The sequence below is a fragment of the Trachemys scripta genome, chromosome 21, assembly GCF_013100865.1.
Source record: "Trachemys scripta elegans isolate TJP31775 chromosome 21, CAS_Tse_1.0, whole genome shotgun sequence".
Taxonomy (NCBI): domain Eukaryota; kingdom Metazoa; phylum Chordata; order Testudines; family Emydidae; genus Trachemys; species Trachemys scripta.
In genome coordinates, this window is record NC_048318.1 from 17,216,242 (window position 1) to 17,242,402 (window position 26,161).

The following is a 26,161-nucleotide window of genomic DNA, read 5'->3' on the forward strand; positions in this document are numbered from 1 at the left end:
GCCCTGGTGAGCTTCTGTCTATAAAAGGACTTACTCCATCAGACCCCAGGACCCTGCTTTGTCCCAGCCCTGAAAATCATTCGCTCCCAGGCATGTGGAGAATGCTTCCCGCAGACGCTTTAGTCACTGTCTTTCTGAGTCTTTCCCCAAATATGGTGCCTGGGCACAGAGTCATTGCTGTGATGAGGGGCCTGGCTTCTCAAACAGAGGGGCGGGGTGGGGCTGCTGGGGTGGGGCCCGGAGGGGGTGCTGGTGACATCATTGTCCTCCGAACTGGCCTTTTAGCACAAGGGCCAGCCTCCAGCATCTGCAGATTCCAGACTCCCAGGCAGAGCGTCCTCCGTGAGCATCTTCTTGTAAGTGCATCCTCGAACCTCCAGCTGTGAGCCTGGAGTGGGGCAGCCGGAGGGGGGGGAGCAGGGCGAAGGAGACCGCAGGCAGAGCAGATGCTTGCTTTCCAGGCTAAACAGAGAGCCAGCGGGGTGGGAGGCTCGGGACAGTAGCCCCGCTCTGAGCTCTCTCCTTGCCAGGGGCTCGAACAGGTGACAAAATGCATGGCAGGGTTCTCAAGCTCTCGTCCGGAAAGCCTGGCAGAAGGGCCTTTGATTTCTCCGTGGGTTCCTGGGGTTTGCCGATGGGAGGCTGCTCCCTGTGAATTCTTTTCCTCTCTCCCCCATCTGCTTAAATTGGCAGATTGTTCCAGGGTCTGTTCCCTCTCTGTGCTGAGCAGGGTCCCAGCCCGAGACTGAAAAGTGGCCGAACTGTGAGGAGGGAGGGGGGATGCCTGAGGGTACGTGGCCTCTGTGCAGGACCGTCCGATGCCCACCCACCCAGCTGCTCTGCTCGATGCTTTCCAAGAGCCATGGTGCAGGCTGTGCAGGAGCGCACCGCTCTCTCTAGGAGCTCAGGCTTGCAAGAGGAAGGAAGAAGGTTTCCCGCCCCCCCCCTTCCTGTTTAAAAGCTAAACTTATTTCTGCATCTCCCACTGCATTCCACAGGCAGGCTGGGGATGGGGCTGCATGTGGGGAAGTTGCCATGCCTAGCTGGGCGGGCCGGGCCCACGGTGTGCTAGCGGTGTGTCTGTGTTAGCCAGTGGGGAGCGGGGCAGTAGGCAGTTCCTGGGGAGTTTGCAGAAGTAATGAACTCGGACAAAGGAAACAGGTGACCTGGATTTTCTGAAGCTGACTGGAAATGGTGCATGGGGCGGTGGTCAGAGATGTTCAGGGCTTACGGAGCTTGCAGGAGCTCGGCTGCATGCTGTGTCCTGTTCCCATAGCCTGGGCATAACCAGAGCATCACAGCGTCTTGCCCAGGCGCTGTGGGGTGGGGAGCTCAGCCCTTAAAGGTACGGACCCCAGCACCACATACGGTCTCTGAGGGGCTTTTAAAGAACAGAACATGATACGCAAATGGCACGGGCCACGTGTAAGAGCGACCTCAGGACACTGGCCGGAGTTAGTGCTGTGTCTGCTGACCCATGCGTTAGCAAAGGGGACCCTCAGCCCCACATGGCAATGGGGTTAGCTCCTTGCCCCATTGCAGGAGTGCATGTCTGGGGGAGTGTGGTGGCGCCCTCTTGTGGTGAAGCCTGGTCTGTGATGAGACTGGCATCCGCTGGGACTCTCCCTGCTGGGGGGCCAACAGGAAACGCCTGCCCCCCGGGGCAAATACCTGGGACCCAACGAGCAGCTGGCGCCTGTAGACCTGCAGCCAGTAAATGCTTTGGAATCATATCTGCTTAGGTAATTGGAAAGGGCTTAAAGACCAGGGCTGGCTGTTCCACACCCACCTGGCAGCATCTCACACTGGCCAGGCCTCTGGTTCTCTGGGGCCTGTTTTACACGAGGCCAGGATGGATCCTAGTGGTCTCTCCTGGCCTGAGGTCTGTGAATCTGTCACTCCCAGCATGACGAGATGCTGCTCACCCTGTGGGATGCATGGGGAACCTGGCAGAGGACTAGATGTTCAGGTAAACTCCTAGATGCAGAAGTGGCTGCCCACCGGAGCAGGGGCGAGTTTCCTAGGCTGGCGCCCAGACAGGATGGGCCGATGATTTGTTAATGCACCGGGCTTCTCCTTAGCAGGTGATAATTAGCTTCCTGAAGCAGTGAGGGCTGGCCTTGATGGACAGGTTCTCCACTGCTTATCTAGAGGCACGCACCCCAGGCAGCGAGAGGGAGGGACTGCCTTCCCCTCGCCAGGCAGAGCTAGTGGGATCTCTGCACACTGACAGCTCAGGTGTGGGTATTTCTTAACTCTGAAGGGTTACCCCGTCTCCTCCTGGCGTGTTAGCAGATTTCTCCATTTCACCTGGGAGCTGGAGCCCCAGCAATCACAGCGGGGCAGGGAGAGAACTGGAAAAGTTCCAAGTGCCAGTGCATGCACCCCTCCCTCTTTGCCCCACACAAATTGGGACCAGGCCAATCCAGAGGGGCACCCTCCAGGCCTGGGCAGCTGTGAAATGCGAATAGACTGCTCTGAGCAGCTGCAGTGTGGAGACATAGGGGGCTGCGTGGCCGGGGCCTGAGCTGGTCTATTCACGGACCATGTCAAGCTGAGGGTTGCTTGTGCCTCTTGCGGCAGGAATTCCCCGGGGGAGACAGAACCTGGCCATAATCGCGTTGCGTGAGAGAAGCAGAGGGAAGAGCAAGAGGCTGCGGGTGGGTTTTCGCGAGTGCTCAGCGCTGGCCGAACTCAGCTGCATTGCTGCCAATGGGAGTTTGACCCGTGACGTGCACGGGAGCCGAGAGAAGCCTGAGCACTTCGGAAAGTCCCGCTCTCCTGCTGCTGTACCCCTGACAGTGCCAGAGCGGCGGGTAACCGGGGCCTGCCTGCGCTCAGCGGGGCCGGGGCAGCGGCGCTGATGCCGGGGGGGTGCGTGGGTGGGCCCATTACTACTAGCCACTGACTGGCCACTGATGGCAGCATCTCAGAAAAATTCCTCCTTCTCAGCTGTTCCAACCCCTCCTGCTCCCCAGCCAAACCAGCCTCGAGCGCTGCGTGCTGCAGGGCCCTGTGCTGAGGCAGCCTGTGGCCTGTGACAGGCCCCAGATCCAGCCAAGTGGCGGTGGAGCAGCATTCACAGCCGCCAACTCTCGCCATAGCTGGTGTTTTCCGTGAGGCCCCAGCTCCTTGAGTCCTGGAGCCAGGAGAACCCAAGTTCCGCAGCATCATGGTTGCAAAGAAGAACTTGAGCCTGTGACCTGGGAGTATCCGAATGGCTCAGAAACCAGAGAGGCAGGCCCGACGTTTACCATTTCAACCCTCTCCTGAGGTGTAGGCCAGTCTTGTGATTCTGAGCCCTGTCTCCGGGGTTTGGAGCGTTTGGGGCTGGCCAGGGGGAGCACACACAAGCTGTGGCTAGGAACAGCCGTCTCTAGCCATGCCCGTCAGGCTGGGACCAGCCAACTCCTAGGGGATCCGTGGCGCTGACACAGTGGGGTAGCTGGGAGGCCACAGGATGCGGTTTTGCCTAACACCAGGCTCTAACCAGCACTCTTCCAAAGAAGCCAGCTATTGCCCCTGCGTGTGAGATCAGGGACGCTGTCTATCAGCCCATTCGCCTTCTGGGCCCGTGGAAGCCCCAGTGCTTGGCCTGCTTAGACCTGGGCTGGGCAGTGCACTGTCTGGAGCAATGCTGCCTTGGCGAACGGGAGTGGACGGGGCAGGACCCACTAGGGCTTCTCATCTCTGTGTGGGAGCCAGGCACTGAGAATCCTCTGGGTGGCCGGTTCACTTCAGCCACCTCCCCGGCCAGCAGAGCTGTAGCCCTTCCCTCACACGCCCACGGGCTGCTATCTGCCATCTTGTCCTGGGGGATGCCCTTACATGGTAATCGGCACGGATCCCACTGGCGGGTTCGTGCGGCCCGACGTGAGGCATCTTGGGTTTGCAGAGCTCATGCCAGGAACTGCCCAGCCCCAGGGATCTCAGCAGGAGCTGGGGCTGCTCCCCTCCTGGGAATGGGGGCCTGGCCTGCAGAACTGCTCTGCCTTCACGGCTTCTGTTTGAGCCTTTCCAATAAAACGCAGTCAGAGCAGGGGGACCCCGCCCTTCCCGATTGCCTGCTGGGAGCAGGACGGCACACACCTGAGCGCTGCATATCTCTGTGCAGTCACACAGAGCACTGCCCCAGCCCCAGGGCAAAGCCGCCCCGCTAGCTCTGGGCTGACTCTGCTGGGCCAGGGGGCGCCTGGGAGCCCACTGGGGACCTGGCTCCTAACCCAGAGTGGTGTCGCCCCGTCTGCGGCCTGGGAGCGAGTGCCTGCTGACCTGTGCAGGAGCAGTGGCTTGTGTCGCAGCCTGTCTGGGGCACAGGGACAAACATGCAGGGCTGAAGGGCAGCTCTGGAATCCAGCCAATGGCCCTCAGGACGAGGCAGCTGCATTTTCACCTGACCTCCCAGCCCCTCAGGGCTGGTAGTTAAGGGTTGTTCTTGTGGGGCCTGGGACAGCTCCAGGAAGAGCTGCTCCAGCTGGCACAGCGGTGGGAGGCACACAGACAGGTGCAATGCCGGGGGCTGCTGCAGAGCCAGGAGGGGAGGATGGAGATCCCAGCGGCTAGCGAAGCAGCCACAGCATGAGGAGACGCCTGGGTGAGAAGGGTGGGGGCCCACGGGGACGTCCTGCTGGGGTTTGGGGGCAGGCTGTGGGGTATAGGACCAGGTGCACGTTGGCAGTGAAGACCCCAGGCTGCACCAAGCAAAATGTGCCTGGTTAGTGTTACCTGCTTGTCCCTCACCGATCGGGGGTGGAGGCAGAGGCATGGGGAATTCATCCCCAAGCAGTGAACTGTAACTGGGTTCAAACAAGGGTGCCAACCCCCCACCGCCTCCCCCAGGCGGAGCTCGGCATTCGTGTGCAGTGTGAGTTCTCCCAGCCTGTGTCCCTGGGAGTCAGTGTTTGGTTTACAAACAGAGGCAGGGTGATTAAGATAAGAAAAGGCTGGTAATTTAATTAAGGAGCTGGAAGTCCGTTAGATGAACCTGTAAAACAGAAATCCCTCTGGGAGTAGGGTGCTGAAGAGTGAACACAGGATGCAGAAGAAATACAGCCAAGCCCTCGGAGCCAAGGTTGCATTCAGAAAAGAGGAAGGTGTGAGGGGCATAAGTGAAAAGAAGGGGCCAAAACCCAGGGAAAGGCTAGCAGTGTCATAGAGAAGTTCCCACTCTGCCTGTGGTACTTATGTGGCCCCATCACTGTAGTATCTGAGCGCCGCACCTCACAGCCCCTCAGTGAGGTCGAGCAATGCTGTTATCCCCATTGTACAGATGGGGCACTGAGGCACACATAGCCTAAAGGCCAGGTTTTCAATGGTATTTAGGTACCTTACAGGATTTTCAAAAGAGCCTAGAAGGTTCCGTGCTTTGTAAACCCCACTACATGCCCAGCTGCATCTTTGGGTGCCCCCAAACCTTTGAAACTCTGTCCCTAAGGCACTGCCCTGAGGTCATACAGGCAGTCCATGGGTTGTGCAGCAATGCCGGCTCTGCCATTTTAGATTTTAACTGAAAACCATTTTGTTTTGTCATTTTTTGTTCTGAGTTTGAGAAAAGGAAGGAATGAGAAAGTGCCATCTGAGTATCAAATGTGTTTATGCCTCAAATTCTTAGGATTTCAGTTGTATTGAGACCAGTTCCAGAACAAAGAACAGAAACTGCATCCACAGAGTCCATAACGTCGACCATGATTTGTATTATTCACGGGGCACCATCTGTGCACTCCGCACTGTTCAGAACATGCCAGAAAATGTAGTCCCTGAGCCTATGCATATCAGATGTGTAACTCTGGCTAAGACGGCTCAGATATCTATGTCTGACGTGTTTAGTTATTGACCACACGTTATCACAGGTTCACGGTGATGTTTCTATCTAGAGTCCCTGATGGCAGTAGAAGTTTTTAAGAACTAGAAGCTTTGTCCCTCCCACTTTCTTTCAAAAGAAAGAGTTGCCCAGAGCTCCTGTGGCTGTGTATTTTCCTTTCCTGCCTGCCGTGGCCCTGAGATACCTCAGAAGTCTCCATTTCCCCCCCAAATTTAAAACATTGAATTTTCTTGGTGTTTGATTTAAAATATTCTCCTGTGAAAACGGCATCTCAGTCACTGTAGTGTTGTGTTTAAGAGCCTTCTGGGAAGTAACTAGCCTTTAAACAGAAGTGTAAGCAGTGTTCCCAACTCTCATGATTTTGTTGTGAGTCTCATGGTAATTATTGTGTTCCATAAAGCCCCAGCTCCTGGAGTCAAGTGATATGTGATGATTTCAGCCTTCCTTCTTTCAGAAAAATGAAGTTTCTAGCCCTTGTGGCTGTGGAGAAAGCTTCAAAATGTGACCCCCCCCCCCAATGCACCTTAAAGGCTCAAAAAGCAGAATGTAAATAAAAAAAACCCCCACCAAATCTATTATTTTTTACATAATCTCATGATTTTAAAGCCAATCTCGTGATTTTTGGTGAGCCTGGTTCTTGATTTTTGAAAAATTGGGGTTGGCAATACTATGAAAGTGACTTGAATGTGTCAGTTTCACTCCTTTTTAAAGTCAGTTTCTAGTCTGTTATTTGTAGTGGGGTAACACCCCGAGAGCCCCAGGCAGGTGCAATATAAACGCACGGGGCCTGGCCCTAATAGAACGTTTCCAAAAGTTAAATGATCTAGTTCAAGCTTGATGAACTTCAAAAAAGTGATAGAAAGTCCTCTAGGTTTTTCTACATTTGTTTCCATTGTTGTATTCAAGAGTTAGTAACAAAGTAAGAACATACATTAATTTTTAAAATCTAACCAGTGTCCCTTAAGTGAATTGACACAAGATATCAGAACAAGTATTAGAGCTGAGTGGGTCTAATATTTATTTAATTTTCTTTCTTTATATAGGAATTAGAAATTATTGTCTGACAGGAGCACCGTATCTAAATTATTAGGTGCAAAAAAACAAGAAAGTTTTCAGGTGCCCAAGTAGCCTTTAGAATCACGGTTAAAGTCCCTCCGCCCCCAAATCTAAAATGTCACCCCTGGGTTCAAAAAAGAATGAGATGAGTTCCTGGAGGACAGGTCCTGCAGGGCAGGTGCTTCAGGGTGAGTGCAGGGTGGGCTTCCTTTCCAACTCGTTGTCTTCCCCGTCCCAGGACAGGAGCCCGTCTGCTTTCGCCACTGGAGGCGTGCAGCGGTGGAGGGAGCCTGTCACGAGCCAATAGAGAGGAGAGGGTGAAATTCTCCTCCAAGGGAGGAGGACGCTAAAGCAGAACGCCCCATTCCTGGATAAATCTAGTCCAGGAACGTGTAAGTGGCTGCACCGTGCAGCTCCTAGGCTGTTCTCGCTGTGTTTGGCTCTACAGGGGATTGCAAACAGAGCTGGGTCCACGTAGCAAACAGAGCTGGGTCCACGTCTGGCTGGGCAAGGTTGCTGTGCATGTTAAACAGCTACTGCACTCTGTGGGGGGAGGAGGGGTGCTGCAGCCGGGGGGAGGGGGTGCAGGGTTCCTCTCTAGCGTTTGTGTTAGTTTGTCTGCACAGGGCCTTGGGCCCCTGGGTGTGGGAGGTTTGGTAGGAAGGTGGGATGGATTGTTTTCACACTGCCCAGCTCAGCCGTGTGGAATGGAGTCAGAGAACCTGGCTTGGTTCTGGGCCGGCAGTTACGTACAGCAGCATCACGGACTGGGAGCAGAAGTCAGGGCCCTCCTCACTGGAGCAGGCCCATGAGTTCAGCGCCTGGGGGACCTCTCCTCTGCAAAGAGTTTGGTTTTATTTGAGCACAGGGCCATGACACACCCCAGCCCAGCCCAGAGCCTGCTGTGTAACATTACACCACGTGGAGCTCTGCTGCTGATCACCCACGAGACCACTGGCCAAAGCAGGGGGGACGTCAATGTCAGGAGTCTGGCATTGCAACAGAGAGTGGAGCCCCTTAGTGCCGTGTGTAGCAGATCTCTTCTTGGCCTGGACCCTCCTCAGCCTCGCTAACTCGCTCCAGAGGCTGCATTCAGCACTGATGAGTGCAAATGCCACGTCTTCTCTGGCTTCCTTCCCAGTCCAAAGCGCAGTGCCCAACCACAGCTTGTGCTAGTCGAGCGCCCCAGGAGGGTGCCGGTGGGGATCGCCCGTGCGCACAGGTTCCCAAACTGAGCTCCATGGAGCCCACGCTGGCGCTCTGCGGAGAGCGGTCTGGTGATAGTCTGCCTCTTCCTGTGGCTAAAACCACCTCCCGGGGCTTCCCAGGGCTGCTTCCCTGCAGCAGCATTTCCCACAGCCACGTTAGACACTTGCAGCTGGTGGAGGGGAACGTTCCTGCAATGGGGCATGGGACAGCAGGTGCCCATGAGAGCCGGAGCCCCCCATGATTGCATGGTGTGCAAAGGGCAGACTCTGGCGGTGTCCCTGAGAAGCAGCTCGGGAGGTGCTGGGGAGGGCAAAGAAAACTCGGGGTCCATTGTGTCTCCCAGATCCAGCTGCAGGGCCTGAAATGGGAATTGGCTAGTAAGTGTGGGCAGCAAGTGGCCTCATGACGTGTGACCCACCCCCTTGTCTCTGCCGCCGGTGAGGGCACTCAGTGGGCAGGAGAGCGCCAAAAGGGCGCTTCTGTTTGCCATAGCCAGGGTTCACACAACTTGTTCCCCATCCTCCAGGGCTCATTCCATCAGTGAACATGGCAAACAAGGGCCCCTCCTACGGGATGAGCAGGGATGTGCAGTCCAAGATCGAGAAGAAGTATGACGATGAACTGGAAGAGCGCCTGGTGGAGTGGATTGTGGCCCAGTGCGGGGCTGGCGTGGGACGCCCTGAACGTGGCAGACTGGGGTTCCAGGTCTGGCTGAAGAATGGCGTAGTAAGTGCGGCTTTTCTCTAGGGCCAGGCAGGGGCCAGGCCATCTCCTGGATCCCTTTGCACTGGGCCATTCAGTGTTGAGTCTGCCCTTTCCTTCGCTTGCAGGTGCTGAGCGAGCTGGTGAACAGCCTGTACCCAGAAGGCTCAAAGCCTGTGAAAATCCCCAAACCTCCTCCCACCATGGTCTTCAAACAGATGGAGCAGGTGGCCCAGTTCCTGAAGGCAGCTGAGGACTATGGTGTGGTGAAAACAGACATCTTCCAGACAGTCGACCTGTTTGAAGGTGCGGGTAGGGGGCTGGGCGCATCAGTTGGTCCTGCCCGTGTGACAGGCAGAACCAGGCATACATTACTATTTAATCATCTGTATTATTGTAGCCCCCAGTCACCGAGCAGGGCCCCATGGCGCTAGGCGCTGTACACATGCACAGAACAAAGAGCTGGTCCCTGTGTCTGGCGTTCACAAGCAGAGTATAAACCAAGCGACATGAGATGAAGACAGACAGGGATGGGGGCGTCCAAAGAAAGAGTGAGTTGAAGTGTGGTGAACTGGGCTTCCTCCCTGAGCCCATTCTTGGGGGGTAAACCCCCCTCCCCCCAGGAACTGGGAGTGTAAATGGGGCAGGCCCTGCTGCCTCTGGTGTGTACTTACTGCACAGGACTGACAAGCCCTTGCTGAGTGGTGGCTCCCATTCGAAGGTGCCAGCAGATAACACGTTTGCTGCTTCGCAGCCGTGCTCTACAGCCTAGTCCCAAAGAACAAACACACGTGCTGCAGAAGCTGATGTAAGGACATGTCAGGGGGCGCCGCCATGGGGCGGCGGTGAGAGCAGGTTCCTGGGGGCCAGGCGCACCCCGGCACTGCGCTGCGCCTCTCTGTGCCCCTCACTGAGCTTCGTGGATGGAGGAAAGCGCGCCATGCAGGTGCTGAGTTACACGTCACATGCACACAGAGGTTTCTGGCAGTCATGTATGACGCACCCTTCCTTCCGCAGGCAAGGACATAGCGGCTGTGCAGAGAACAGTCATGGCCTTGGGCAGCCTGGCGGTCACGAAGAACGATGGACATTACCGCGGGGACCCCGCCTGGTTTATGAAGTAAGCAGCAAAGCATCCCTCCCCCCAGCCCGGCCTCAGTGCCTCCTGCCACTGGGGGCAGGCCCTCGGGAGCAGAGGTGTAGGGGGTGGGGTCAACGCTAGCCCCTCCAAATGGGTGCCATGCCTCCTGGCTGGTAGCACAGGGTCTCTTGCCTTTCCCCTGCGTTCTAGCCAGGGGCTGCGTGCAGAGCTGGTCAAACCGTCAGTTAACCGGAGCAGGAAACTTCAGTGGCTCTCTCCTTGATTAAACTTCCCACAGCCAAAAAATCTGTTTTGTCACAAAAAAGCACCACGAAGCCGGGAAGTTGTCAGGTTTTGAACATCCATTTTCCGTACAAAGTGTCAGGCCTTTCCCCCGCTCCCGCAAATGGAATGGAAGCAGGGACCTTTCCATGAACACGCGGATGAAAAGCCGGTTGTTTTGGCCAGCTCTAGTTTCAGGGAAGGTCTCTGCACAAGCACCGAGGTGTGCAGAGCCCCGCTGGGCTGTGGGGTGGGGGGAGGAAGGACGCAACACCCCTCTCCCATCCCTGCTCTATCCCCTCCCGTCCATCAGCTGCATCCCTTCGGGATGGGATGCTCAGGAGAGCAGGGGCCTGGAATGATTGTCTCTCCCTCTGCAGGAAAGCCCAGGAGTACAAACGGGATTTCTCCGACAGCCAGCTGAAGGAAGGGAAGAATGTGATTGGCTTACAGATGGGCAGCAACAAGGGGGCCTCGCAGGCTGGCATGACAGGCTACGGGCGGCCCCGGCAGATCATCAGTTAGACAGCCGCGGAGAAGAGAAAACAAACCCCACCACAGGAACTGGGTCTTTAGCTCCCTCCTGACCAGAGCCCAACTGCAGCCAATGTGAATAGAGCCAGCGGAGCGCCAAAGGCCGCCAATTGGCCCGAACATAAATCCATTGGTATTAATATAGTAACTTTTAAACAACCCCTAACCCCAGCCCACGAGGCGATGCAGGGAGTGAGGTGGGGAGACTCCCCCCAAAGTATTTCTCTGTAGGAGCAGCTTTATTTCAGCCACAAATATTGACCGCTTGCTCCATTTCCCAGTGTCGCCTTTCCTCTCAGACCTTTGCATGTTCTCTGCTTCACTCCCCATGACTTAATCGTATTGTGAGCTAGGTTTTCTACTGTTTTATAGAAAAAGTTGTTACAAACATCCTACAATGTTACACCCGCCCCCAAGAAGGCTAAATGGGAAAGCACGTACCTGTAGCATACTTGGAATTACCCAGCCTTTCAATAAATCTCGCACAAGCAAAACCAAGTGCTTTTGTAAAGATCCTTGCAAACAGGAAGGACGTCAACTTAGCCTCTGTTTTGTACTTTTTTTTTTTTTTTGGTCAAAATTAAAAGAATTCTGACTCTATTGCAGTTTGCTGAGGGTTTTTTTATTTTAAATTCTGACTAGCTCCTCATGGATTTTCAGTCTCAAGCACTCACAAAAACTCAAGCCAAAAAGCAGCAAATGGTTTGAGTGAAAGCTACAGAAAAGAGGGTAATGGCAAGTTGAATGTTTTTCTAACAGAGCTGCTTTATTTCAAACAGGAATTAACGCAGGGAAGTCCTACGGCCTGTGTGATACACATCAGGCTAGATGATTACAGTGGTCCCTGCTGGCTTTAAAATCCATGACTCAATGAAAAGCCAAGTCCTCACCCCTGCTGGGCAAACAGACGAGACTGATTTTGCAGCCATGTGATTGTCCAGCAAAAGCAGGGGCATTGATATCTTTAAAAGATACTTCAGACATTTAAAACATAGTTACCCCTCATTGTTCAAGCACTCAGAAACTGGAAACATAGAGCTTTAGGGGAATTTTGATTTTTCACCCTCTGGTTTGAATGAAGCAGCCTCGGCCAATGGCCCTTTTTGGCCTGAGTTGCTGATTTTTCTTTGTTTGGGTGATGAAGAAGCTTGGCTTGCTTACTCATCCCAATCCTTTATTTCCCAGTATCCTCTGGCATGGCTGCAGAGCCCTGGACATGCCTAACATGCTCCAAGAGCCAGCGCAGGGAACACAAGGCTGACTTTTCATCACTCCTACAAAACCATGGCGTAGGTCAGTCAGCAGCAGTGGAAATGCACATAAAAAACCCCAACCCCCTCCCGCCATCAGATTACAGTTCTGAAGTTAACCAGCGTTTGGCACTGAAAACGCTTGGGGCTATGCTTGTCAGTTGTCTGAAGGACAGCAGTTCCCCAGGGCTGTAGCAAACTGCCAGCTGTGGTAACTAGCCAGTTGTTTGCCAGCTGTTTGGTGTATGGTTCTAAATGGGAAATAGCCATGCCAATGGCAATGTTCTCTGCACGGTGAGCGATGAAAGCCTCCTGACATGGCTCTGCTAGCCCCTTGGGGTGCACTGCCTGCCATCTGCTAACCGTCAGAAAGCTGAGGGAGTCACCCATGCAGGCTAGGTTTTGAGTGCCAGAGGTCCTGAACACAGTCCCAGGGATGTCCCCTGGCTCTGCGGGTGCTCAGCACCCCTGAAAATCAGGCCCTGCCGCTCTGAGAAGACTAAGTTGTCAAAACTATGCTCCCCACCACCCTGCCTGCTGGCGAGTGCCTGGTTATCTTGCTCTTCCGCTGGGGGGAGCGGGTGGAGCACTCAGAGCAGTTTAACGACAAGCCAACTGGCACAGAGAGATTTCGGCTACCAGTCTGGTTTTTAAAGACTTTATTTTGGAAAGCTGCACAAAAAGGCCTTTGCTGTTTCAAAAATAAAACCCCAAATCTTTAGAAAAAGAAAAGCTCCCGATGTCTGTGATGGATTGTTGCAAAAACAACGAAAACCCCCAACCCGTCACCCCCAATGTAACGTTTAAAATGCTCACATGGAAAACCCATGCAGGATTTAAAATCTGCTCCCTCAATGTCGCTGACAGGACTACTGTGCTAAGCAGCAGAGTGGGCCATGGCTGGAGAGACACGGTCACCGGAACACACTCATCCAGCCATGCAATGTATTGCTGGAGTCGGAGTCCTGTCACTCTTGGAACACTCCAATGGCTTCCCCGCAAGCCGCTGGAGGGGCACAGACCTTCCTCTGGGCCCTGTCCTGGGAATCTGACACAGACACGCTATAGCAACTAGACCAGGGGAAAGGCACCTGCTCTCTGCCCTCGCTGGGCCGACCAGTTGTGTTTGCTGTGAGTGCCCTGCACCAGGCCTCAATGTGCACACCAGGCCCAAGAAAAACCAGGCCCTTTACTTTCCTCTAGCCAGACAATGGCTAGTTTGTGAAAGGATGGGATAAGCGTGGTGGCCGGAGGGAACAGCAGGGAGAAAAAGGTGCAGTTACAATGGTTGGAAATGGGCAAACAGATTTTTTTCGTCAACGTTTGGTCTACCTGGCTAACATGAGCCAAGTACTAAGCCATCCGGAGGTGAAACGTGCGCAGTGCGCGGAGACCACAGCTGCCAGCAGGCAGAGCCCAGAAAACGGGGATAGCCGGGTAAGGCAGCTGGCTGAGGAAGGGGGAATGAAGACTCCAGTCAGCCAAGCACAGGCCACTAGATTTCATGTTGGCTACCACAGTCAACCAAGTGGCTACACACTATGTAAAGGGCCTTCTTGCGATGCAGGACACCTTCACCCAGGATACCTTAATGACCAGTTAGAGTCAAAGGGGCTCCTTCCAGGGAGAACCACTGCTTTAAGCAGCAGGCTTAAACACACCCCAGGTCCCCCTGCCTCTGTCCCAAGCAGAGACTTTTCCAGCAGAAGCTGCGATGCTTCAGGCAGGCGAGAGGGAGGACAGCATCTTTGGAACTTAAATGACGTACACTACAAGCCAAACTGTGGCTGTTGCTGGCTGAGCAGGGCCCTGGGGGTCGGTGTGAGAGCTTCCCCCGCCCCTGCCCCATGAAAACAGGAACACAGCCAACGGGACATGATGCAAAGACAGACAGATGGCTGGCCAGTACACCCTGGGCTCACATGGCCCCTGCTGCCATCCAGCTAACCCAGCCACGTGCAGGGCTGGGGAAGTCACATCTGGTGCACGACACTTCTCCGGGGCAGGTGACTGCATGAAGCCTCACTCTGCCCCCCCCCGCTAACAGTCCAAGGGCTCCCAGGAATTTCAGAGATTGCTCAGCACACTCCAGTGCAAGTCCATGGCTGCACGGGGGGAGGAGCCCATGCACCTACCTGACTCTGCCAGTGCCCTAGCTCCCAGAGGCTCTGGAAAGGGACAGTCCAGCTCTCGCCTTCCCAGGCTGCTGGTCGCAGGCGGGCACAGCTGATCCGCTCCCACGCCCTGACTCGCCCCGTGGTTTCTCAAGGCCCCCAGTAGCTCAGGAGCATTGGCAGAGCCTGGGTGTCGACCCTCGGTTCACACTCTGGGAGGTGTGAAGTGCACTGGGTACCAAACCCACCCCGAGCGAGCTGCCCAAGCCAGCTGGCACAGCGCCCATGCTGAGCACAAGAGACAGACGAGGCAGGCAGAGGGACAGCTCTGTGGCTGGACTCCCCTCTGTGGGAGGCATCTCAGAAAATCCAGCCCCAGACTCCGTGAAGTAACTATCCCTACAAGACCAAAGACGTCAATCTGGGGGGCAGCTAGATAGGGCAGCCTGGCAGTGCCACCCTTGTGTCCAATACAGCGTGTGGCCAGGCCATGATCCAGCTGGCTGAAGGGCTGGGCCCTTAGTCCCTGCAGGTCTGTAACGAAGGGGGTGACAGTCTCCTCCACTAATGCAGGGTGGGGCAGCCCCAGGGCTCCTGGCAAGGGCCTGGGCAAAGTCTGGGGGCGCCTGCAGTACACGTAACCACTCCTGGGCGTAATCCCAGAACATGAGCCAGTCACCAGGTCCAGAACCCGGGCTTTCCCCGCTGCAGAATCACCCTACATGAGCCACCCCTGGCGTCCGAGTGCCGCGGCCGCGGGGTTTGGCTGCAGCTAATCCACAGTAAGGGCCTGACCACTCTCCCAGGGCTGTCAGCCAGGAGTGCCTCACTGAAGGCAATGGAGATGCACTGGGGAGGAGTCAGGCTGGGGCCTTCCACCATCTCCGCCTTTCCCCCAGGGCTGCGCCCTGCCTGCAGAACACACCACAGGGAGGGCCCCAGCCACAGGGTCTGGGGGCTGCCCACATGGAAACCTTCCTGCTTCCCTCTCCAACACCTGAGAGCGCCACTCCAAAGCCAGCCCCAGGAGAGCGCCCGGACTCGCTGAGTGCCACCATGCTGCCCTAGCAGGTGAGCCCGGGCTCCTCCACCAGCAGCCAGGCCGGCCCTGGGCGGGCACGCTGGGAGCAGAAGGGAAGCTCAGTTCAGCGGATGCCGGGTGCTCACGGGCAGGGAGCAGGAGCACAGGGCCTAGGGCTGAGGAAGGAGAGAAGCCGTGAGTTTCGCCCCTGGACAGACTCCGTTATAAAATGAGTTAAGGCTTGTTTTGTTTATAAATGGCAGGGAAAGGGGCCTTTGTGATGGGGAATGTCGAGAGCAAGACGTTGGTCCCTCCTCTCAGCCGTGGGCCTGTGTCATCCGAGCCACATCCACCGCCAGCACCCCCCAAGTCAGCGGTGGCTCTGTGGGGGGGTTGGAACGTCTCCCCCACCCTGCAACCAGGGAAGGACAGTACCCAATATCAGCCAGCATCCCAAGCTCCCAGCGCCCGCTAGCATGTCTGCTGCTCCCTGTCTGCTGAGAGGAGGTCGGAGGCCAGGTCCCGGCCAAGATACCCTGAGCCCGAATGGATTGCTTCGTGAAAGCCTGCGGCTCGGCCATTGCTGTGAGGTTTGGGATCCTGGGGACTCCAGCTTCCCTCTTCCCCTAAGTTTTCTGGGGCTTCCGGGCTGGGCAGTGGCTGCTCCGACTCCATCTCCACGTCTTCCATGTCCTTCCCCGCATTGAGTGGGATGGACTCCATATCCAGCCCATTCTCCATGTTCTTCTGCCGCCCAGCCCTGGGGTACCACCTGCAGGCGGGGAAGCTGCTGCACGTCAGATTGAAGACTACATTATTTCTGGACAGGTAAACCTCCAGCATGTAGTAGATCGTCCAGAAGACAGCAAAGCATCCCAGCAACACGAGCATCTGGGGAGGGGAAAGGGGAAGGAGAAAACCCCATTAGAAACCAAAGCCTCCTATCGAAACCCAAGAGCTAGTCTCTTCTACCCTCTCCACCCCAGTGGAAGCTGTGTGCCAGGCTGGTAGCCATGCCATGAGAGTCCAAGGATGGGCCTCAAACATGCCCACACCTACTTCAAGGCCTTGTGTTTGCTGCGGGAGGAGTGCAGATAGCTTTGTAACCTGCATGGGGCCAGCTGGCTCCCGTCTCTCAGGGGCGCCTGCGTTAGCTGATGAGCAGCCTGAGTTCAGAGGAGTGGCTGGGCCCCAGGACGGGACCTGGGGAAGACGCCTCGTCTCTCTGGACACCTCAAGCCAGCGAAGGAACAGCAGGTGTGAGCTCACCAGGGAGTCGCGTTCCAAACTTGCCCAGTCGGGTGGGGGCTGCAAAGTGGGGCCCGTGTGAGAGTTAATGTTGTGGGTGGGAGAGAAACCTCAGACACGCAGGAAAACCCTCTCCCTGCTGCGTGGCGCTGGAAAGCAGAACTGGGCAGAGCTAGCCCTTTGGGAGGACGGTGAATGGACAGGGATTGTGGGCACGGCGAAAGCAGCTGCTGTGTGGGATCTGCTCACTAGGCCCTGGGAGGAGGCGGATGCCCAAACGGCCGGACCAGGGCAGCGTTCACAGTGACCGTCACAGTGCGGACAGTCCCTGGCCTGCCAGCCTGGCTTTGCACCCAGCCGCTGCTGGCCAGCCAGTTCAGCACCAACAAGCAGGGTCGATGGGAACATTCAGCGCGTTTAGTCCTGCCCCACAGGCCTTCGCGCCATCCCCACTTAGATCGCAACATAGCGAGCACCAGCCCCAGGGACCCTCCCTCTGGGGAGAGAGGAGTTCGGGCGCTAAGGCCGAGTCAGCCCTTGGCCTTCTGCCAAGGGTGTGTTCATGGCTCTTGCCGTGTGGGTCCGTGTACGGTGGGGACTGGGCTGAGACGTGCCCTGCCCCCCAACTCATTCCAGCAACCAGCAGTCAAGTATTAAGTACTCTGGCTCACTGCTGACGTGGCCGGGACAGGAACTGGCGCCCCAGAGGACACGCTCCGGATCCCACCGCTGCCCCCTCGAGCCATCGAGCCCCCCAATCCACTCCCCAGAGCGAAGATGGGCCCCTGGTGTACTCCCTGCGCAGGTCCTGCAGGCTTTACCTTGAGGGTGTTGGCTGTGATGGTGTATGGCTCCTCCTCGGAGATCTCCAGTCCTGGAGGGCAAGGCAGGGACTCGCCACTGCTCAAGTACTGGCCACTCATGGCGTCCTCCAGCAGCCTGAAGCCAAGACACACATTCAATAAACTGCCGCAGACAGGCCCCCGGAGGTGAAGCAGCCGGGAAGAGGGCCGAGGAACGCAGCACTAGAGAAGGAATGGCCCCCGCAAGCCGGCTCCCCTGGGCCTGCCTGGGGAGGGGCGGTCAGAGTGGGGACAGCCCGGGCAGGGCAGGGGGTTTGTGGCTGAGGCTGAGAAGAGTTTTGATTGTATCCCCCTTGTTTCGGCTAGCGCAGGGAATGGCTGCGGGCTGCCGGCTCCAGCACTGCCATGTGCTGGCTGGAGCAGGCCCCGAGGAGCAGGACTGGAGGGGTGTCTCTCTCTCAGATCCCCTGCTCCTGTTTGCCCCATCTGGCCATGGGGCCAGTAACACATACACAACCAAGAGACAGGCAGGACTGAGGCGAGGAGAGAGGATGTATGGACACACTGGCTTTTACCAGCAAGCAGGAGACCATCCCGGAGGCCCTGACCTGTGGATTAGGAAAGCAGGTTTCCTCTCCTCCTGGGGTTGAATTTTGCTCATGTCTAAGCTCCTAGAAGAGACACCAGCCCTACAGGGAGGTGCTCTGCCCCCATCAGTGCGTTTGCTGGCTTCGATCTCCCAACCCTCAGGATTAAGTACAGGCCAAGGAGGGGGGAGTGGCAGGTCCCAGGGACTATCTGTGTCCCCTTCGGCAGCCAGAATGCAGTGTTTGGTAACGAGTCTGACAGGCGGCCTGAGAGTTAAAGGAAAAGGTGCTTTGAATTGATCAAAATACGTGATTTGTCACCTATCCACCAACCTAAAGCCCTCCACACTGCTCCTCCACACTGCCCCTGGCGGCCAGGCTGTCTCTGAGGGCCTTGTGCACCCCAGGACTTGCCAGGCAGAATCGGACCATATGCTGGCTCCATTCAGCAGCCAGAGAGTTCCCTTGTGCAGCCAGCCAAATCCCCCAGTAGATCATTGAAGGGGGCCAGCTGCAGGCCCTAGCCCAGTGAGTCCTGACTTCATCTCCAGGCTGCTACAAACCCCACCAGGAATCGGTCCCAGGTCCAATTGTACGTTTCTTTACGTTCAGCCGCCCAGGCCAGCCTCCGCGGTGCTTACAGACACTGCTGCCAGCCAAAGAGCAGCAGCTCGGATTTGTGAGGTGATAAAGAAATCAGACTCCCCCTCTCTTGAGACCCGAATTTCCCTTCATCTCACAGGGCCCTGGAGCTCTCTCCCTGGGAGCTAGGCGACAGCAATCCTCCTTGGAAATGCCAAGCAGCATGCTCCCTCTGCCTCATTGGATGCTTCCTGGGCCGTGGCCATTTGACCCGTTCAAAAATCTGTTCACATACGAAAACCCGCTGCCCGGCCTCAGCCCGGCCTCAGGGCTCCTTTGTGAAAGGAGGCTCCCGTACCTTTGCCGTTCCCTCATCTCCGCCGGAGTCCATGAAGAGCCGTAAAGCATCAGCTGCCACTGCTTCAACGTCCCTGTCTTCAGCGTCTCATCCCCTGGAAAAGCAAATGGAGACTTTCCCACTGGGGTCCAGGGGGCCCCTGCTGCTGCAGCCTACCAGAGAAAGCCGCATTCCTGCCTGCGGACCCAGCAATGGCGACCCTGCCTGCAGGATGGGGACGGGAACCCTTTGTGCCTCCTAGCCTGGGAAAGAATCGATGTCTTGGCATTGTTCTGGAATCCTACAGGCCGGAGCATGTGGTGGGCACGTGGCCTCAGCAGCAGCTGGGTGGCACATAAACGACTGCTCGACTCACGGGAAGGCCCACAGCACAGTACCCAGATGACGCACGGCTGTGCCCACATCAGACTGAAAAGTTCTATGTATGCCAGGCTCTAGACCCAGCGGGGAGAGACCTTGGGGGCCAACCCAGCCATCCTGCTCTGGGGGCCTGGGCTCCGGTCGGACTCAGGCCCCCACTAGTCTCAGCCTAGCCCAAATTGAGCACAGGCCCTCCCCACCGTTAGCCGCCTCTGTCTGCACTGGAGAGGCCCCGGCCTGGAGGAGCAGGAGGTGTTGCAGGGCCGGAATGAGCCGCATTGGCAGAGCTGACGGGGTGCACAGGGCTGGGACAGCAGGGAGGGTTGAGGATGAGGCTTGGGATTGAGGTGCGTCAGCAGGCTGCAGAGGGCTGAATAGCAGGGGTGCTGTGTGGAAGCACAGAGGAGCGGGGGCAGAGCTGTAGAAGACTAGCTAATATAGCACCTGCCTGGATTACATCCAACCCTGGGGCCTGCACTCCCCATCTGTCCTGCAGGAAGGGAATGGGCCTTCCCCCCCAGGAACTCAGCAGCCATCAATGGATTCCCCCTGCAGGGCAGGAGGAGACTGGAGGCTCTGGGGCTGGGCGAGGACCCGACACACACAGGAGTCAGAAATGAAAGTCGACAACAGGCCGGTGGGCCCAGGACCATTAGTTTCCTAGAGAGGGAGGGACTCACCGACATCCCTGATAATGAGTCTGTACATGCCCTGGGCTTCCTCCCCCCAGCACCTCACTGTGGAGAAGGTCCAGTCAGCAAAGCCGTTGGGATCTCTGCAAGAGGGAGGAGAAAAATACCCCATGAGGCGCGAACAAGCCACTGGGCGCCTTGTGTCTGGGCGTCAGGTCTGCAAACAGATTCTGTCCCAACGAGATGGGCAGGAGAGCAGGACCTGGTGGCCAAGGCAGCAGGGGCTGGGTGTCCCTGGCCCCAGAGCAGAGCATATCGCGTGAGCCAACAGGCACGAGCCTGGAGATTAAAGAGCAGAGGTGACGGCAACAGCAATGCTTCTAGCCACAGGCCAGGGGCGGTCTGGGCGCTGCCATACGAGCTTCCCCACTCTACCCTGGATGGTGAGAGAGGGACATTGGCCTCGTCCCGGCTGAGCAGGGCCAGCCGGTGCTGCCTGTCTACGTGTGCTGCTTTCTGAGAGCCAGCCCCGTTCACTGGGGACACAGAGCCCAGGGACAGCTCATACCGAGGGCGGCGCTGAGAACTGGCCAGGAACACGGGAGCTGCAGCTAATTAACACCCTCCCCATCCCCGCATTGCCCCCGAGAGATGGACAGAAACGGCTCTGTCTGGATTCACCTGCAGCGGACTCACTGGGCTCGGGGGGGCATGGAGTGGAGCTCTCCATGGCCAGCATTAATACAGGGCAGGAGTGGGCTAGGAGTCAGTTAGGGAGATCCTGGGAAATTCTCCTTCCCCTCCCATGGAGCAAAAGCAGCACATAGCAGGCTTCTAAATGCTGGGGCTGGACAGGGCAGTGTGCTCACACAGGGACAGAAGCACCTGAGCTAATACGGTGCTATCCTTGTATTACGTGTGTGGCTTTCAACTACCCCCTTTCACTCCACAACCCACCTGGAAACGCCCTTGCTGCACGTGGTCCACCCAGCCCCCTCTTTCACCTCCAGACCCCCAGACTTTATAGCACCTGGGAAGTCACCCATCACTGCCCCCCAAGCCCATCCCACCCCTTCCTGCGGTCCCCGCCGGCAGAGTTCTGCACTGCTTACGAGTCCAGGCTCCTGGTGGTCCCAATCCTGGACACCATGCCACTGGGGCAGAGGAGTTTGATTTCCAGGTTGCCACGGCGAGGGTGGGTTATGGTGACGGTCACTGCCACGTGCTCCAAGGTCCTCATGCCAGACAAGGCAAGGTCGGCCGCTGTGACTGGTAAGGAGTAAAGGCATGCAGGTGTCAGTGGGCTGGTTAATAGGACACACACACAATGAGCGCTCCCCACTCCCCCCCAGACCTCCCTGCGCTGCATGGGAACAACGGAGCGACACGTAGGCAGGACACATGCTAGACACCTCTCACACGCACTCTCCGCCCACTGCCCACACATGCAGCAAGGCTGCTCTCGTTTCCAATTCCGGGCGCTCTGGCACCCAGCTCCACAATCAGCGTCTCAACTTCCCACAAACGGATCCGTTTTCATTGTTAACAGCCCCTTGCCACCCATGTCAGCCACGGGAAAACAGCCAGGCCTGGAAAAGGGTTCTCTTGTACACCCAGCTCCGTGGCTTGCAGTCCCTCAGCGGTGACTATGCTGCCTTGCTTTTCACGCCTGGCTTGTATGGCTTGGGCTGTGGGCGCTCCACTGGGAATTTCTCATGCAGCCTGAATGCAGTGCTTGTCTTCCCACCAATGCAGGAAGTTTGTCCTAAACAGATACACAGGTGATACCTGGTCAGAGCTTCCCTCCAGCGTTAGTTTTTGCAAATATGCTTTGTTCCCAAAGACACATCCTTCCTCTGCACAATTCTGCAAAGCAGCATAACTGGATTTAGCAGGGTGACTCCCGCTGAACTCTGGCTATTAACAGCAAAGACAGGAAATTGAGGATTTGAAGAAAGAAGCGGGATCGGGGTTTCGCGGTGTCGGATAACTGCTGAGGAAAGTAGTGGCAGCAAGTAGTAGAAATGTTGTATAAAACAGAATGGCTGCGTCTCTGATATCCCATAACATGTCACCTGCACCTGCAAAGCCCAGGAGGTGGGAAAGCCTTACTTGGATCTATGTTCTTCTCCCTCCGAAATAGTCTATGTGCCTGTGCTGTGAAGTTAGTAGGGCTGCGTGTGCCACTGTGATGCTAATGTCACGACAAGAAGCTTCCCTTGCAGTCTGATGGGCTGAGAGCTTGCAGTCAAAGCGAGCTCCCAGCCCTGCCCCACAGGGGATTCGAATGCCCCGGCCCTAGGTACACCGTGACACACTCTGCTCTTTGGAACAGATGGGCTGAGTTCAAGGTGACAGACAGGCCAGTTTACCACAAAAATTCCACGCTGTCCTGACTCAGGGACTGCGAATTCCAGAGCAGGAGAGGAGGGTGCTGATGTGAAGGTTCAGGGCTGCAGCGAGAACCCTTCAACCTTCAGCAACCGCAATAATAATCCTTTGCCCCTCGCCAGTGCTTTTCGCCCGAGGATCTCCAAGCCCTTTGCAAACATCAGTGAACTATGCCTCACAACCTCCCTGAGAGCTAGAGGCATCTTTATTCCCGTTTAAAGCTTGGGAACCAGAAGCATTGGGAGGGTAAGTGACTTGCCTAAAGTGGCAAGGGAGTGAGCACCGAAGCTGAGAGTAGAACCCAGGAGTCCGGACTCCCAGTTAGGGTGACCAGATGTCCCGATTTTATAGGGACAGTCCAGATTTTTGGGTCTTTTTCTTATATAGGCTCCTATTAACCCCCACGCCCTGTCCTGATTTTTCACATTTGCTGTCTGGTCATCCTTCTCCCAGTCCACAGTTCCAACTAGGGTGACCTGACAGCAAGTGTGAAAAATCAGGACAGGAGGTGAATCATAGAATCATAGAATATCAGGGTTGGAAGGGACCTCAGGAGGTCATCTAGTCCAACCCCCTGCTCAAAGCAGGACCAATTCCCAGCTAAATCATCCCAGCCAGGGCTTTGTCAAGCCGGGCCTTAAAAACCTCCAAGGAAGGAGATTCCACCACCTCCCTAGGGAACCCATTCCAGTGCTTCACCACCCTCCTAGTGACATAGTGTTTCCTAATATCCAACCTAGACCTCCCCCACTGCAACTTGAGACTATTGCTCCTTGTTCTGTCATCTGCCACCACTGAGAACAGCTGAGCTCCATCCTCTTTGGAACCCCTCTTCAGGTAGTTGAAAGCAGCTATCAAATACCCCCCTCACTCTTCTCTTCTGCAGACTAAACAATCCCAGTTCCCTCAGCCTCTCCTCATAAGTCATGTGCTCCAGACCCCTAATCATTTTTGTTGCCCTCTGCTGGACTCTTTCCAATTTTTCCACATCCTTCTTGTAGTGTGGGGCCCAAAACTGGACACAGTACTCCAGATGAGGCCTCACCAATGTCGAATAAAGGGGAACGATCACTTTCCTTGATCTGCTGGTGGGGGGTAATAGGCACCCATATAAGACTAACCCCCAATATTGGGACTGTCCCTATAAAATCGGGTAATCTGGTCACCCTAGTTCCAACCACTAATCAATACTGCCTCCCCAAAGGTGCTACCAACGAGAAACTGTAATCAGCTAGAGAGTCTGACAGCAGCAGATTTCAACCAGAGTTAAGGGGGCTAACAGAGCCAAACGAATAAGTGATTGTTCAGTTTGGGGGCCAAACCGAAAAAATCCAAACCCAATACTGGTTCCTTTTGAAGCAAAACTGAATGTTTTGCTTTTCTCACTGAAAGGAAAACAACAACATTTCATTTTGCAACCAAAAACACCTCAGATGAAACAAAAACAAAACACCATCCAACCCTGAGAAGAAATGAATTATTTTAAGGTTTTCATTGTGTTTCCTTTTCAGGTGCTTTTCATCCTTTTTCGTTGTTTATTTTTAAATAAATATAGTTAAATTTCAAAACAAAACATCCCAATGTTTAATTTTGAAAGGGTGGAAATGAACCAGTTTGACTTTTTCGAGAGAAAGAATCCATTTTTTTCCAGCCACAACTCGACCTGAATTGATGAATTATTTCAGTGCAAACCCTCCCCCCAATGCATTTGTTGACAAATTTACTATTTGCCAAACAATGTGGCCAGCTCTAGCTTCAACAACCCTCCCAGCCGCCCAGCCAGGAAACAGACGGGCAGCGTCTGCCTCCTTAGCCCATTCTCAAGCTACAGGACCGGGGGTGCATTAAGGACTCTCCTTGGCTGCTTTCACACATGGCCTTCCTTAGCAATGGAGACGCAGGCCTCTCATGTGTGCAGTGACTAAGAGGCCAGTTCCAGTCTCCCTTCGTGCCTGCGCTGAAGGGTTAAGTCTCCGGGTGAGTCCCCAGGGCACCTGGGCGGAAAGCAGAGCAGCGTGCATTCCTTCGGACATACTTCCCCCACGTCTCTCTTTTCTGGCATTTCCTAACATCTTGTTTGCTACTGCACTTTCAACTCAGAATTCCTTTTAGGGCAACGCTCTCAGAGCTGCCAGAGCTCCCTTGTTTTTCTCTCCTAGCCATGATCTTTAAGGCTCCTACAGGCTGAGAACAAACCTGACTCCATTAACAAAAAACAACCCTGCCTCCTGTTTGCCGGGATCAGGGTTAGTGTCTCTCGTGCGGTTTTACAAGGTCTCTCTAGAGGCTGCCCCGACACTCACGTTTCCCTGGACTGGGCAGCCAGGTCTCTGCACTTTACATCGGTGTGTGAATTCAGTGCTCAGAAAGGATGTGGGACGGACACGCTCCCGTCCTCCCAGCCTCTCTCCCCCTCTGCAGAGCCGGCACAAAATTCACTAGGCAAGCTCCCGTCAAGGTGCCTCAGGCCTGCCCTGGAGAGACCCCCGAGGGCTAGGGCTGGGGGCGGAGTGGGAGTTGCGACGGGGACACCTGTCTACAGGGAAATCCACTGACGCTTCAAAGTCATTTCAGGGAGCCCTCCAAATAGCCGATCACGGCCAACCCAGGCTTTCATGCTGGGCTCTGTCGAACGGGGAGCAGCTGTGAAAGCCACCAGATGAGCTGTTCTGCCCATTGCCCCGCGACCTATCCTGTGCCAAGCGGTTAGCACCCAGGACGTGGCTAGGGAGATTGGAGGCCTCGGGGGTTTAATCCTTTGTGTGACCATGGGGGAAATCATTCAGTCAGCTTGTGCCTCGCCCGGGCCTGATACAGTGGGTTCAAAGCAGGGGGCTCCCTGCCCAGCAGAGGGTGCGAGTGGAAGCCAAAGGCAGCACCGGGATTCAAAGCTGTCTGGCAGGTCAGTCGCGCAGCACTGCCTGTAAGAGGGACTCCCCAGGTCCCTAATTCAGAGCGGGTGGGGAAGGTTCATTCACTGGCGACCGCGAGGTGCTTTGGGCCCCTCTGATGGCGGGCACTGGAAATGGATAAGGAGGGCTGCTCCTCTGTGCCCTGCCGCTCCCACCAGGCTTGTGAATGGGATGAATTCCCGGGACCAGTGGGTCAGTGAGCAAGCCAAGGGTTTAATCCCACGTTGCCCCCCACTGGAGAGTCTTGTCTGGGGAGCCGCGGTGAACGCCAGTCATTTCAGGGGGTGCAGAAGGAATTTCCCATCATGCACGAGGACAAAACACAATGAAAGGGGAGGGCGGCTGGTGAGCAGGAAAGGAATTCCAGACTAAAACACACAAGCACATCTGGCCAGTGAGCCCATGGCGAGGGGGGCTCCTGGTATGGGAAGGAAAACAAGCCCCACAACCACGGGCTGCACCACATCAGCTCAACTTTACTCTTGGGCCTCTCTTTCCCACTAGTAGCAGCTCCAGAGAAGGGCCTTGTTTATGTTGACAGAGGCCAGCCAAGTCAGGAGCTGCAACATTACCTAAAATGGTCAAAGGCAACTGAACAGGTCTGGCCGCAGCCCAGCCCCTGCCGTGCTGGGCCCTGCCGTAAGAGCTCGCTAATGCCTGTCTGCCTTTCCAAAGACATCAATTTATTAAACTACGCGCGCGTGGGGGGAAGCAGCTCAACGAACAAAAGCAGCCGCGGTCTCAAAAAGAAAAGAAAAAAAATCCGGCTTCTCGGGACGCTTAACTCTTTCATAGTCTGTCTAAAATTCCTGGGCTTGTGCGAGGCCAATCTGTCCCTGCTGCCCCCCCATCCTGTCCCACTGGGGTCATCCCTATAGCCACAGCTGTTCCTCCTGCCCCAGACCCCCCTCCTCAGCCTTAGCTGTCTCTCCCACCACACCGTTTCTGCTCCTGCTTGGCTGACATCTGATCTCTGGCTGGGAGGGCACCTGGAGCTGCCGCACACAATCTGCCTTCAGCACAGTACACCGTAAGCATGCCCAAGGCGAAGCCGCTAAGGCATCATCGCCAGCCTCTCAGCACTGCATCCATGTCCCTGCACCCCTCCCACGGTGCAGCGCCCAGCCAGGGAGAACTCGGTCTGCTTTGGTTTCAACCCCACAGATGTTGCATGAGCGAACACCCAGAAGGAGATCCTGCCTCCCCCATTTCTCCAGG

The 26,161-nt window shown here is 55.9% G+C and overlaps 2 protein-coding genes across 2 annotated transcripts in view; one reads left to right on the forward strand and one right to left on the reverse strand.

Annotated features, from left to right (window-relative positions):
• The first annotated feature begins 250 nt into the window (after nucleotides 1-250).
• TAGLN (transgelin) lies at nucleotides 251-11,183 on the forward strand. The gene is made up of 5 exons (XM_034754401.1): nucleotides 251-356; nucleotides 8,613-8,812; nucleotides 8,917-9,094; nucleotides 9,806-9,908; nucleotides 10,532-11,183. The coding sequence occupies exons 2-5, from the start codon at nucleotides 8,633-8,635 to the stop codon at nucleotides 10,674-10,676; spliced, it is 606 nt and encodes a 201-aa protein (XP_034610292.1). The 5' UTR covers nucleotides 251-356; nucleotides 8,613-8,632; the 3' UTR covers nucleotides 10,677-11,183.
• A 1,394-nt stretch (nucleotides 11,184-12,577) lies between these two features.
• PCSK7 (proprotein convertase subtilisin/kexin type 7) overlaps nucleotides 12,578-26,161 on the reverse strand; it is a 52,022-nt gene continuing 38,438 nt past the window's right edge. Inside the window, exons 12-16 of the mRNA XM_034754398.1 lie at nucleotides 20,753-20,909; nucleotides 19,689-19,783; nucleotides 18,649-18,742; nucleotides 17,140-17,257; nucleotides 12,578-15,961 (exon numbers count right to left, since the gene is read on the reverse strand). Of these exons, the coding sequence (XP_034610289.1) occupies nucleotides 15,542-15,961; nucleotides 17,140-17,257; nucleotides 18,649-18,742; nucleotides 19,689-19,783; nucleotides 20,753-20,909 (884 nt within the window). The 3' untranslated portion in view covers nucleotides 12,578-15,541. The remainder of the gene's footprint in view (nucleotides 15,962-17,139; nucleotides 17,258-18,648; nucleotides 18,743-19,688; nucleotides 19,784-20,752; nucleotides 20,910-26,161) is intronic.